The 14,772-nt window shown below is 44.9% G+C and overlaps 1 protein-coding gene across 1 annotated transcript; it reads right to left on the reverse strand.

Moving 5' to 3' along the window:
• Window positions 1–1,357: 1,357 nt before the first annotated feature.
• On the reverse strand, window positions 1,358–12,159 carry PEAK1 (pseudopodium-enriched atypical kinase 1; the record flags this gene model as incomplete). The annotated part of the gene is made up of 3 exons (XM_010133509.1): window positions 8,996–12,159; window positions 3,444–3,560; window positions 1,358–1,554 (listed from the first exon to the last, which is right to left on the reverse strand). Coding segments are annotated over exons 1-3 (3,478 nt in total), but the record flags the coding sequence as incomplete, so codon positions are not given.
• Between the last annotated feature and the right edge of the window lie 2,613 nt (window positions 12,160–14,772).

Genomic DNA, 14,772 nt, shown 5'->3' on the forward strand with positions numbered 1-14,772 from the left:
CGATACCTTGGCTGGATCAATTTGTGTCAGGCTGGTTAGGAACGTGAGCTAACCACGCCATCAATGGTTTTGCTGCAGCTAGATCCACTGCCTGGATTCTAACAGTAGTGGAGCTATGTCCTACGGAAAATATATAGATACAAACACACGCATATATCAACAAATCGAAAATAATTCCTTAGAAGGAGTGGCTCCACCATTAAAATATAAATTTTACTTTTTCGCCTTGAAGTTACAGTTTCTTGGTGGATGTTCGTATCATTCTTGGGCAGGCTATTTTTCCTTTTCATGCTTTATAAACAACACCTAACTAATGTTTCATTAGCAGAACACGCTCCAGTTCACCACTAATTCACATCTACCCAAAGAAATGCAACAAGAGCACTACAAGTCTAAGGAATGTATGCACTGGGGGTTTAAATACAATCCTCGATCACCCAGCTGGCGCGGACATGCCAAACCCCTCCACTTGTGAGCCACCTCAGTGCACTCGGTTTACTCTTGTCCAAACGCTTAATAAGTTGGTTGTGAGCTGACAGGATCGGGGCATTACCAAACCCACGTATCCGGCTAGTCCTGCGCTGGACTACGCGAGAGGTTTCCGTTCTTTCAGAAAACACGGCTGCAGATATTCCTAAATTTGCAGTATTCACTGAAAACGCTTCAGAACATGAGGCTGATGATACGGTTACTCTAGATGGGGAGGTGCTTACTGGTCTGGCCCACTTTTCTTCCAGAGCAGCCTGCACACAGGGGTCTTCTGAACAGCAGTCGGGAATTCAGTGGTAGTTGAGTGTCTGTGCAGTACCTTCAGCACTTCCATAACTTACCCTTTGCTGAAGGAGCAAGACTCAGACGAGGGTAAGAAAGGTTTTAGCCATCAAAAGATGACTACAAATATTTTAGCAGCTATTGATGTTCTAAAATTAAAAGTCCTATCTTGTGCTGAAAGTTAGAAAAATATTGAAATAGACCCATTTTTTCTAAAAAAATTAGGTAATTTTTTCTGTAATTTAAGCCTCTTTGATGAAGATGCCTCCAAAGAGATAAAAGAAGTGTCTTTTAAAAGACACTTTTAAACATTTGAGATGTTTATCGTTATGGGCAATCCAAAGATAGTTTTAAAATCACAGGAAAGAAAATCTTTGAGTTTGTTGAATCTTCACTTTCTTGGTTGCACGTCTCAGAGTACGACAACATAATTTCATTTTCTATAAATTAATACTGAAAGGTTTGTCTTTAAAAACTAACCTTACGAAAGTGCATTGAGCTGTTCAGAAGAGGGGCCTCTTCACATCCTGGAAAGGCATCAAAAATGTGACCTAATTTAAATTTTCTTCTACGAGAAAACACTTACCTAAATTGCTGTATGTAGCACTGCACGGATTTACGTCAGGAGAATTTGAAGCTTCTGCCTTTTCTTCCTCCCCTTGCGGGACGCGGACAGATGACACTGGTATGACCGAGGCACTGCCGCCATTGTCCTGCTTCACAAACACGGCTCTAGGAACACGAGGGGACAAATCCTCCAGTGTCGTATCATCGGGCACTTGACTGAAACAAACAAAACACAGTCACCTGGAGCACGCGCTGGGCACCAGATCCTGCTGGCAAAATACCAGATTAGGCATTAAATGTCTTCGGGGAAGGGAATGAACGGGTAAACCAATAAGCTCCTTTCTCCCTCCTCTTTTTTTAAGCACACCTTCCTACAATATTTTGTTTCCCTAATAAGAAGAAACATCTTTTGACTGAAAAAGTAACGTGTAGTAGTTCACGTCTACAAAAGGGATAATGAAATGTTTTACAGCTGACTACAGTCAACATACGTGTGCCTATATACGCAGGCGTGATTCTGCGTTAGGCGTGTCGGACTCATAGGACAGCAGCAGAGTTTAAGGTGCTTTTCACCCATCAGAACAATTTGCTTTAATCAAAGACACCAAGGTATAGAAAGGGGACTGTTCAGTCTCAATAAATTCAGAAAACTTTGATGATACTTTTTTATTACCGGTAGGATTTTGGGAATTGGCATTTTGGGAAACAGTCCAGTAGCTCCTCTAAGCCAGTCATCTATTTCCCATATAAAATTCTCCAGGATTAAAATCCACCTGCATTAGGCCAACTGCAAAAGGCCATGAAGACTTTCCTCTGTGCTTCCTCCTAGCTATGAAGTTTTAATCAAACTGTGTTGACTGACAGCACAAAACTGTGAAAAATCACAGATTAAATAATTTTCCATGGATCTAGTTACTGAAGTACGATTTAAAAATTATGCACTGTATATATATTAAAAATGTTCAGATTTATTAAAAAAAGTCCCAATCCTATTGAAAACATAGCAGCAATTATCCATAGTATGCCAATAGAACAAGCCAGAGCAGAGGTATTTCTGGGCCTTTATGCTCTCTCGTTCACAGAGGCAAGTACTGGTTAGAGGCCAAATCTCAAGAGCGTACGACCTGTTCACGGCTTCTCACGACTACAGCCCGCTCTAACAGAACAGCCAGAACTTTAAGTACTTGTGACTTCCATAAGGGAGAGGAGTAATGCACTTCCTTTGGAAGATGAGCACCACTTTGTATATCTGTACAGATATTTAATTGGGGTCGCAAAGATTTACAACGTAGTAAAACTTCCGATGAACAGAACCCAAAATTGTGCATTTTTAAATAGGCGTTGCAGCAGAGTTTTGGTAATACAAATCCTTATAGTGGGAAGAGAGATTATGCACTCAAAGGGTTAACGTAAATTATAGGCATACGTCTCTCTGTGCCAACGCCAAAATACTGAAAACCAGGGTACACAATCCCAGACTACAAAGACTAAAACATGCCAATACTTTGCATAACATAATACCCCACGTACAGCGCAGCGCGCACATGCTCTTTCTACTCAGAGTCCTGAATTTTAACTGCAGGCTGATACAAAACTCATTAGAACTTGTTAGTAAAAGAGAAAAACTGGCATAAATTCTAAAAGATGTAATCTTTAATCAGCATCAACCTTTTTGTCCATTTTTAGTATCATGCATAGGAACGGGGTGAAGAACATTCCACGTGCCACAACAATATCCTCACGGAAGAGTTAACCTGCTGTAATCGGAGAGTAAAGCATACACAACGTTAGAGCAGCAACGAGGCTCTCAAGACGATGAGAAATTAAAGACTTGCTGTTGCCGCAGATCACATACACACCTGCATTCCTCAAAGAGAGTGTTTTAAGAAGAAATAGATGCTAATAGCTCTGCGGTTCCGTCATTGCCACAAACCAGGAGTTATCACATCTCCAGGTGATTTTTTAGTACTGACTAGTGAGGTACAGCACAGACTCATTCTCCAGACCAGACACATGCAAGCACATCCACTAAACCTAAGCTCAGAAGCAGTTTGCCAAAGTAAACCAACAGCTAGAAAGGGAGAAACAAAAAAATACCAACTCACCCACTGTACTCACTCACACAATTCCCCATTAAAGGAAATTCTTTCAGGGCCTTCTTGAGTCTTTTAATCATGTCTTGAAACTCTGGCGAGCCATTGATTCCACAGTGTTCTGATGCGCTACAAGTTGTGCAAGCTGTGAGCAACAGGGCTGAACTCTGCACAGAGTGATACACCTACTGCACCTTCATGTTTACCTTAGGGGGTTGGGCCCCGGGACTTGCCAAAGCGCCCCAGGAAACCGGCTAGTTACGGCCCTGCCTTAACTCTTCCGCTGCCTGTGCGGATGAGAAATAGTTCACAGTCTACTACATCACTCTTCTGGTATGACAGCTATGGTCTTAGTCACGTTAACCAGTTATGGAAAAGCAGGGTCAAATTTCTAGAGGAGTTTTAAGAGCTTAGACTCACCTACTGTTAAAGGTAAGCGAACACCTCAAATCTGATTTCCAACCAGCTTCAGTGTCTGAACCCAACACACTTTAAATCACAGCGATTAGATGTCAGGCTGTGAAATCCGTGGGGACGCGCTTCCCTCTATCTTCACAGTGAAGACGAGCGCTCAAGCGTATACACGCAGCGTGGTGACTCAACCAGCAAAATGCCAACCCCTGATCAGCGCCGAGGGAACGCAGAAGGAAGGAAAGGCAAGAACACCCTCACTTGGTGAGCTGCGAGAACCAAATGCCCCATGAAATAGTCTAAACAGTTAAACCCACTAGTCGGAGAACAGGAGAAGCTGATAAACAAGCCCTTCTCAGATTAGGACCATGAAAGCCTGATAACTTTGTATCTGCTGGCTGATAGCAAGCGAGTCTCAAGGCTCTCTCCTTATTTGGGGCGTTTATAGCTACTTTGCCAGGATGGATTCTCTGGTGCCTCGCATGAGAGCACATATTTCGCTGTTACCATGGTGGGTGCAGCCTCCTCTGTCCAAGCCTTCTCCTTTTTTTTACTTCAAAACCAAACTTCATCGGCAATGAGTGATTTTAGCGAACTCTGCTCCTCGGGCACACGTGACTGAAACTAAACAACCCCTCAGTTACTGGGGGGAGCAGCCCTCCGTGCACACAGAACACATTTGTTTTCCTAAGAAGCTGAGATTACGTGCAGCAAAAAACCTTGCCGTAAGAATGAGTGTCCTTCAGCCGTTATTCCACTGAATTAGCATACTTGTCATTCAGAAGTTCCGAATTGGTTCAAAAGTGGTTTTCCTGCAGGGACAGGTGTCCCTAAGTCCTCACCTCAGGCTCTCCTCCTCCAGAGGTTCTGGAGCGTAGCCAAAAGGCGATGTGCTCTCCCTCCCCTCAGTCTGGGGGGACCAGCGGGACTGCAGACAGCAGCCTGCACAGTGCGTTGGGTTTTGTCAGGAGAGCGGAATCGCGGCTATCGTGTGACCTGTATCTTCCCCCGTTCAGAGCGCGCCTTCTCAAGAGTGATTAATAGCAGTGAGCATGAGGGAGATAAAGTGCAATGCTTACAAGAAGTGATTCTGAGAGCACATTCCTGAAACAGGGTCAGATCTAGGGGTCAGGGTGAGGGAGCACAGTTCGGAGAAAGGCAGCGCATAAACTCAAGTGGTGGAAATCAGTCACAGAAGCACAGAGAAAAGTTGATGTGGTTTTAGACCCAGCTGAGACTGATCTCCTTCCTGAGCGGACATTGGCAAAGCAATAATCAATGGTAGTCAAACAGTTTGAGATGAGAGACTGACGAGGAAGATGACTTCGTTTTAGGCAAAAAAATTCTGTGCAACTTGAAGCTATATTTAGTTTAGAGAGATCCCTTTGCTATCCCCTCAGGCCCTTCACTTTTGAGCTAATAAAGCTAATATAAATCCTAAATAGACTGAATACCGCCTGAGGAAAAAAGCAGAGAGGTTAACGGCTTGAGGGCGGTCAAAGGCCACCTCGCACAAGGACTCCGTTCAGAACACTGACCACTTTATTTCTGCGGAACACTGAGCGAGGATCATCAGGGTACAGGAACCCCACTGTGGTGGCTCAGGCAGCTCAGGTCCTCATCACTGCCGTGAGACAGAAATTGTCACTGCAGGGGAAAGGGAGAGAAGCTTCTCAAATGACAGTCAGAAGTAACTAAGCCAGGAAGTTTATTCCTCACTTATTACTTAGCAGTTGACTTAGTCCTAAGCACGAGAATTGAAACTCTTTTTTAAAAATGGTGTATAATGCGATGTTTGCGTGGATAAAGGGGGATACATTCGATAATCCAGTAAAGACATCCTGCTAAGCTCTTTAGCGTCACTGAAACTTAATGGCAATGAGTTCCACAGATTAACTGTGCGTTATAAACCCCGCGTTTTTCTTTATCCATTTTTAGTTCTCTGTCTTTCCATCTCACGGACCGTATTAGAGGAGTTAAGGACAATAACACATGATCCACCATTTCTTAATCCAAATTTATAAAAGAGAAAATGGTAAAATCCCTTCTGCTTGGTCCTTCACATAAAATGTTCCCAAACTTCTTGCCTAATGCACGTGCATGATGTCCAATTCTGCTAAGAGCACTGTTGAGCACTGCTGAATAAGGTAAATAAACCTTGCTGAGATCTAGAAAAAAGCAGATCAAGATAGATTTGGGAAGAAGGAGGAGTTGATAGTACCACCTGAAATTTTCAGGTGAGAATTTCTCCCATTTCAGTAAACTCGCTCAAGCAAGAAATATTTTTTTCATTTATAACATCCTTGAACTCTCCTCTGATTTATGCAAGCTACTCTTAAGAGGTTTCGGATTCAGGTGAGAACCTTACCTTAAGACTTATACAAGAGGTCCTCTAAACTGGGAAGGACTTCGTTTTAAACAGAGCCCTACTGAGGTTTAAAAGATGTTGTTCTCACCTCAAGTAGCTTCTGAAGCAGCTGCAGCATCTGCAGGATTGGACCAATGACAAAGAGGAATGTGGCAGCAGTGATTATTCCTGCCTGTCTCCGGATGTGCTCCTGCTCTTAATAGACCACTACATTTTTGAAGAACAGTGATTCCGGTTGTCTCTACCGAGTCGGCTGTTACAACGTTCATATTCCTCTAGACATACAGAGCACTCGGAGGAACTTCACAGTGCCTGTCCCGCTGAATCAGGACAGCCTGTCCAGGTGCTGTGGCACATCCCTAGACCCAACCACCTGTACTTTTTTTCCTTAAATAAGTTAGTGGTGTAGCAGAAATGACTGAAAAACCCACTGAAGAGACAACCCAGTAAGCCTTTTAAGAGGAGGTGCTCTAAATCACCTCCCACTGGAACTGTCTTCCTCCATCACCTCTACATGGAGATTTGATGCCCAAGGGAGGTCCCTGCAATCCCGTGTGCCTGACTAATTCACAGCAACCAGTGGGACACTGGCCAGCAACCTCAAGGCAATCAGCACAACAAAAGGCATTCCAGGAGCACTTGTGCTACTGAAATGCCTCCCTGGCAGGCAGGAACTGCCCAAGATTTTGCCCAGTTTTCTGAAAGATTCTCATCCCTCACTGACCAGGAGCAGCAATCTGCTGGAAGTGACTCGAGATGAACTATCTGTACTGTGACTGTGGCACTGGGGTAGCATTTGAAGGATAACAAGACATTTCCCAAAGCTTTGAGTTCGATGTCCTCTGATAAGTCTAGAGCCCATGAAAGGGTCCAGTGAAACACCCAGGGACTATTTTAACTAAAATATAGCCTTAAAAGAACACAAATTGCTGGTGTGGTAAGTTCACTATATGCTTTTTAACAACAGCGTTCAAAATCAATCTGTACAATACGCGTAAGCATTTCACGCTGCGTGGAAGCAAGGTACAGCAGCGGGATACCATTACCAGCTCCCATCCTTCCGACAGAGTTCACAGCATTTTAGGAAGGAGATGGGCGATCCCTTCTTTAGCTATGAAGAAATGCTTCCTTACTTAAACCAGAATGGAATGAATATACAGACCTCGCTACCGGCGGGAAGTATTTCAGTAAACACTCAGCTTTATCTGTAGTTCACCCAAGCCTGGCCTAAGGATCCTATAAAGGAAAGTTATGGCTGACTTGTAACTGTGAAAAGAAACTACTCAGTTTAATATGTCACCGAAATGGAAATGGCTGTGCACAAATCAGTTGTACCGTGATTTACACGGGCACTCGCCACCTAAGCCAGTGCTGAATGAGCTTTCAGCTCAGCTCTGACCCCGTTTATGAAGACAGGGAGGGAAGAACGAGCAGGCGGTGCTGCAGGTCTCCTGCAAGAAACCTCTCCATCTACAAAGCCGCTGCTGGGTATAAGCAGTGATCTCTCAGTGCCGGAGAAGAGACACCTTTACCTTGTGACACCCCAGCAGCAACACTCGGATCGAACTACATTGAGAAGGCTGTGAGTAATCTTTTTTTTCACATCTGTGTGGATTCCACACTGCTGTACCCCCGCCACCAGCCACAGTGACTCAGGCCTGAGACACCATCGTGCTGCAGTCTGAGAGGACAGCGTTAGGTTCTGCCTGAGAACAACTGCTGCATCATGAACTACACTGAGAACACTCATCCCGAGGAGTGATAAAGCTGATTCCTAGTGAAAATTAATCTGTCCACTAACAACCGGTAAATTTAATGCATTCGTATTTGCTGGTGCCTTTTGAACCACCATTTGTGCATCAAACGAGGAAACGATCGCATAGATGAAACAAAGCCAAGTTCTCTTCTATGAAGAGAGGTAGTTTTAAGCTTTCCAAAGAACTGAGTATTTCGAAAGTGCTGTTCAAAAGGAAAAACTGACCTTTCTAGTGATAACTTTAAATACCTCCAGGCCTTGTTTTGTGGTTATCAATCCTTAGCAGCTTTGTAACCCATTGCAAAGTAAGGACATGGTGTATCTTCATTTAATTTGCTTTCAAGACCCCCCAGTAATCTGACATTTCTAAAGCTTATCTTATTTTCCAGGTCATCGGTTTGGTTTTCCGGCGAGCTTACTGTTCTTGACATTCTGAGTTACAGAAGTGTCACGTTCACTGATTGCCATCTTCGTGTCTTCTGTTTCCCTCTAAGCCTCTGCAAGCTGAACTAAAGATTTTAAACATCTTTCCCAGACGCATGTTTTAGCCTGAATTAACACTGACCTCTTGCTAATATCTGAAGAGTTCACAGAAAGCAAGCACAGCCTCTTGTCGGTTATGCCTCCTGCCTGGGCAAGAACGGAAGTTGACAATCCTGATTCTCAACTACTGGGAGATTAAAAACAAAAGCCTTAAAAAAAATTAACTTCATTTTTTCGGCACTATAAGGTTTCACTTGGTCTCTTCAACAATGTGAAAAATTAAGTAAAAACCCCCTTAAAGGCATCAGATTGCCCCAAGGTAACTGAAGGATAGAGACAGGCACTGTCCAGTGCTCCCACAAGGTACTTCTCACACCGCAGCGTATTTTCTTTGTCATTTGTAGAACCCACAGAACAATTGTTAGAAGGAAGAAATGTAATAAAATGTAACATGCAAAATGTAGTAAAACTCCTTAGTGTTTCCCCCTTCCAGCAGCGTATACAGGACAGCTCACAACTAAGTGACCACAAAGAGAAGCAGAATACCTGGGGATTTTCTTGGCAGTTGGAGGTGGTGACGAGTGACTCGCTGGGTGCTGTTCAGGACTCTCCGGAGACTTCTCCTGCGGTTCTGCTGCGTCTTTCGCTAGAGCCTCTGCGACGGCAGACTCTGCTCCGCTCTGGCTGTGGTGGTCAGCCTTCGGTTCAGCTTGTGCCGGTTCACATCGATACATGAAAACAATCGATGGCTTCTCGCTGGAGTCTGACTTTGCCTCACTGAACCAGTGATGACGTTGAACTGGAGGAGGGGGGAGCATATGTATAACAGTTCCATCAAGACCCACCAATTTTCCTTTCTCCCTCTCTTTCTCTTTGTCCTCCTCATCGTCAGTTTTCCTGCGGCGGAAGAAGCTCTTGAAGGATATCCAGCGTTTGGGTTTTGCGTCGGCAGCTCGCCGGCCTTCTGAGTGAAGGATTGACTCAGCCTCTGTAGACCTGGTGGGGCTGTTTGGTTTGGTCCAGTTGCTGAAGTGTCTTTGCAACAAATTACTTGCATGATAGGGTGAAGAAGTGGACCGTGGAGGAGGAAATGGTGGTGCCTGCTCCGTTTTGGGGCTTGTGGTGTTTGGGGTGGCTCTCACTGGCTTTGGAGAGTGAGTGGCAACTGCCTGCGACAGCGACTCTTTCTGCGCTTTCACGGCGGTGCTTTCCACTGTCTTGGATGACTCTGCGTCAGACTGTGATGTAAACAGCGACTTGGGTCGTACCAGGGTGTTTTTAGTAGCATCTGCATCAGGGGGTAAGGAGTACAGTTCTTCTACACTGCAGGACTTGGGCCCAGCCTGAGGTGTTTCTGGAGGAGACTGAGGCGGCTGGATGGACGCCACGAGCTGCGAAAGCACCGTGCTTGCATTCTCCCTGCTGCTGCAGCTGCCAGTAGAAGCCTCTGGTGTTACGTCTTTTTTTTCTGCAGCCTCTTGTGTTGTCTTTTGAACTCTTGAGGGGGAGCTGTGGTCAGAACTATGGCTTCTCTGTGGCGATATCTGACTTTTCCCGAGACAGCTGTTAAACTCTTGGACCTTTTGCGCCACAGAACCCAGCCTGCAGTCAGAGTTGTTCGTCACCCCCTTGGCTTGGGAAGGTTCAGGGGATTTACCTCCGGTGGCTTCAGTCGTTTTGCTTTCTGTTTCGATTTCTTCGTATGTGTGGCTTATGACGCTGGTTGTTTTATCTTTGATGGATAGCTCCCCGCTGGTCCCTAGAAAGCTTTTATAGATAGCCAGGTTGTCGTATGCATTTGGATTGATTACGATGGGAACTTTAACGGCATTTTTGGAACTTTTGGCGTAAGTGGGCTCATCATGAATGATAATAGGAAAAGGTGGCATGCCAGCATTATTGTAGCTGTTGAATTTTATCTCAGATAAGTTGGGAGACTTCACGGGGATAGTTTTCGAAGAGATGTTTGTAGCTGTAGGTGAAGTGGGAGCTGACTTGTGGCTTGTCTTCCTGGGAGGAACAGAAGGTCCTGAGCTGTTTGCAATTAACTCCACCTTAGGTATCTTTTGTCTTGGACTAGTACTGGAAGTCCACACTTCTTGGTATCTGATTGCACTGGATTTTTTCAGATTAGCATTTAGTCGTACGGGTGATGCTGCAGAGGATGTAATAGGTGTGCCTGGAGTTACTGGTGAGCTTGGGTTAGATGATATATTTTTGGTTTCTGAGGTTTCAGGCTGAGTCTCCTTACATTCATTGGTCATGGCAGCTGATACATCTACTATGGTATATGGCTTGCAAACTGGTTGTTCCATATTCACCACCCTGTAAGGTTTAGCTTGCTCTTCCACAGGCACCAAATTTATAGTTACAGCTTGACCAGCAACATCTGGAGAACTTTTATTCTCTTGCTTATCAGTCTGCACAGCAATTTTGCCATCCTTCTCTTCCAGGCGAAGGGCAAGGACCGCCTTGTGAGTTTCTAGACTTTTTGGAACGTTCCTGGGAGCTTTGGACACATCCATCACTTGTTGATTATCACAAAGACTTTCATATTCTGGTTCAATCAGCTTGAGGTCCTGAGGAGTACTAGGAGATAACCCACCATTACAAAGCTTCTGTGAAGAACTGCTGGCTGTTCCAGAGCGAGACTCTTCTGTCAAAGAAGAATCGGGAGATGTAGAATCAGAAGATACCATGCTCTGCATGCTCTCTTGCCCGTAAAGAATCACAGTCTCTTCCCCGTAACCGTTTAAAATTTCATCGTAACTGTCGTCGTAATCCACAGCACAGATCCGCTGCAGAGACTTGTTTCTGAGGGGCACCGTGTTCCACTTTTTGTCAACACAAAACTGAACAGGAGACAGGGTGTTAGCTCTAAAATTAGCAAAGCGAGGTTGGCCCCTCATACGAATTTCCATCGCTAGCAACTCTTCATCACTTTCATCCCAGCTCTCATGCTCTTCTTGCATGCTGCCAAAAAACGTGTCATCCTCACTCTCATCTCCGCTGGAGAACTCGGGATAACAGAAACGTCCACCTTCATTACTTATTACTTCAGTGCTTCCGCTCAGAATGACGTGCTTACTCTGTGAGTCCTTCATTCCACCCATCATGCAGCTCGGAGGGATCTTTCTTTCTAGCGACCTTTTGTAACAATTATTTATTCTTCCCAAGAAGGTTTCTCTTGAGTTCATTTCATTCCCAGTAAGCTGAGGTGTGGTATCCAAACCCGCAATCTCCTTCAAAACTTCTGTCAGTCCATTATTATTGTTATTTGCTACCTTACCTACACCATCGTTGTCGCCGTAAGGCCTGTGAACACGGCCGTAACCTTCTATTTCATCTTCGTTATTATTGTTCAGTGGTTTTTTGTTCACGACAGCTTTGTTTCGGTTCCACCCTGCAGGCGCTGGTTTGTTCTCACAATGATCCGGTGTGCTGACTTCACCACACACCCCCTGCCCGTCCACGACCATCATGGTGGGTTTCACAGCTATGGTGGGTTTCTTTGCCACGGGTGGTCGGAAGTTGCCGGTGTTTCTCCCCCGATGGCTGGTACTTTGGTTTGCATTGGATTTCAGGTTTCCATGTGAGAGGGGTTTCTTCTCAGATACTGGGGGAAGCTGATGCAAGCTTTTGGGCTTGAAGCAGTTCTTACATTCACCAGGTTTCCAGACGTGTTCAGTGAATGTGTTGCAAGCAGACATTTTCCCAGAGCTCGGCGCTTGATGCCGTGCCGTTCAGTGCATGGTAAGAATTTCATCCAGGAGTTTCCACTTGGTTCACTTAGTACGGCTACTGTTCTGAGCAGCAATCATCCTGAAACACAGAAGAGAATGAAGGTAAGAACAGGGGAAAACAGGCTGATCATCATACTCGCATTGTCTACACTATCAACTGCGCGGAATAAACAAGTAGTCTTTTTACCCCAGTTTACAAAAACTACGTAAGCGAAACGCAAAAAAAAGTTGCAAACGTAACTCTTCTCGTACAAAAAGAATTAAAGCTTTGGCAGCTAAGCCTTGTATTACTTAATGCAGAGAGAGAAACAGCAATGAGGGAGGATTTAGGATAGTTCTCTTGACTACTTCAGGACCATTGACCTTGAATTTTGCCCAATAAAACGACTGCTAGGAACAGGATATTAAACTGAAGATTAGCGCTCGTTGCTTGCAGCATAACTTCTTGAACATGAGACAGAATGTGAGAGTTTGTTTACTCTATTACGTGCAATTGAGAAAATTTGTTTTAGCTTTGAATGTGAATGAGCTCAGCTTAGGTGACAAAACACGTTCAAGCCATCCCAAACTTCGCCATTTTCGCACTTTTCTCGGAGGCACAACGTAACTCAGGCGTTTTGGCTGAAGGGACAGGCTGGGCTGCTCTCCTGGAAAAGACGATGAGAAGTCACTGTTTCTTCTCCTTTAGCTTACAAAGAGCGGCACTAAACCATCCTTACAGCCTCGGAACAAAGCTGTGGATTTTTAGTCCCTGATTTGTTTCACATGTAGCTTTTCTATCTAACCTCTCCAGAAATAACAGTTGGAAGAGAACTGAAAATCTCTTTCAAAATGAACCTTTTTATTTCCTGAAATGATCAGCCTTAAGTAAAAACAAACACCGATCTGCTGTGCTTTGCAGTCACCGGAATATCCAGGATTTGAGAGTTTCATGAATTAATGCCTGAAGATTTTAAGCCTTCTAAGCCTAATCCACAAGTCTGGTATCTTCGATACTGTTGTATAACTCAAATTATTGGAGAGGTTTTACTGCAGTGAAAGACTCTGAATGTCCACCGCTACTTCTGTCAACACAGGCATCAAAAATCAATACTGGTGTATTCTTACAGGCTTTGGTGCCGGTATACTTGCTGATCACATCAGTGCGCTGGAAGGGCATTAATAAGCCCACCCAGTTACGGAGCTCTCCGCAGAGTCCGTGGTTAGTAACCCCGCAGCAGGACGGCTGCGCTGGAATCCACCATGGGCACAACTGGTTTTCATCAGCGTAGCAAACAATAGAAGCCCTCAGTAAAAGTGACACTGGTATGAATTTGTCAGTCTCCTCACGTCCTCCTCTGTGTTTGGGCAACGGGCTGTCCTACGCTGGAGATCTCTAGCAGAGCAATCCTCTTCCAACACCAGATGGGGCTGGAGTCTAACTCTATTAGAGGATCTCCAGACACATTCCCAGCACCAGAGCGATCATATTTCACACACCGACTAACCATGTTTCCAGACAAAGCTTTTTGCCAAAAAGTCAGCGCAGGAAGCTTTCTCTGTATGACCTACGAGACAGATCTGCCCAAACTTTCAGCCTTTGTTTCTTACAGAGACAAGAGGAAAATGCCTTGGTATTTTTTGATCTCTGCCAAGATCTGTGGCTTCAACATTGTGCAGGCGCATATGTTGTAAGCAGAAAAATTACATTAAGAAATAATTCTCCTAAAATCAGAGAGAGCGTGAACATACTGGAATTTTATACTCTGGTTAGCTCCTTCTTTTCATGTTATTTAACAAATAAAAGGGGTGAAGTTACACCAATGGGAATCTAAACTAAATGTTTTCTTGGAAAATCTCCCCATTACATAAAACCTCTGAACAAGCAATTTAAACACGAGGGTTAGTGCAGATGTGTGTGGTTTTTCAGACCTAACTGGGTGGTATTATTTCTCTGGAATCACACAAACTGCACTTGCTCTCGAATCCTACCACAAAGCAGACACAGCTTTATGGCATCCCAGGCTGAGTGTTTCCTGCTAACGTGGCTGGGGTGGAAATGACAGCTCCCTCCTGCACACCTTCGTACAGCTACACCTCGATGTTCTGCCGCTGCTGTGCTCACTCTCGTTCCCGCGGATACGCTGACACTCACCGGTTTTCCTCTGACCCAGATCAGTGCTGCACCCAACACGTGAATGCAAACGCCACAACGCTCAGGTCGGGGGAAAATCTGCGGCATGGTGGTAGCTCCGTGCAAACACACAGCCCACATCCCAGGAGTCCCACCTGCAGCGATGTAACTTCCTAAGAACATACATGTTGATGGGCCCATGTGAATGTACCGCGTACACAGAAACTACAGAAGGCATGCAGAGATATTTTGGATCTTTTGCTCTGAGGGAAATGGTTTAAGCAAGTGAGGCTCTCTGCCATGATCTTTGACACAGCCTGTGAACCAGGCAGGAGCCGTGGACTTCTCGGGGTTATAAACTACAGCTGTGCTCCCAAGGGGCTTGGCAGAGGCAGGACGAGCAGTTCCTGCAGCTGGAACAAAGAGGAAACAGGCACCCTCAGACAAGAGGAAATGTATCTTAGGAA

Source organism: Buceros rhinoceros, unplaced genomic scaffold, assembly GCF_000710305.1.
Source record: "Buceros rhinoceros silvestris isolate BGI_N320 unplaced genomic scaffold, ASM71030v1 scaffold29673, whole genome shotgun sequence".
NCBI classification, from domain to species: domain Eukaryota; kingdom Metazoa; phylum Chordata; class Aves; order Bucerotiformes; family Bucerotidae; genus Buceros; species Buceros rhinoceros.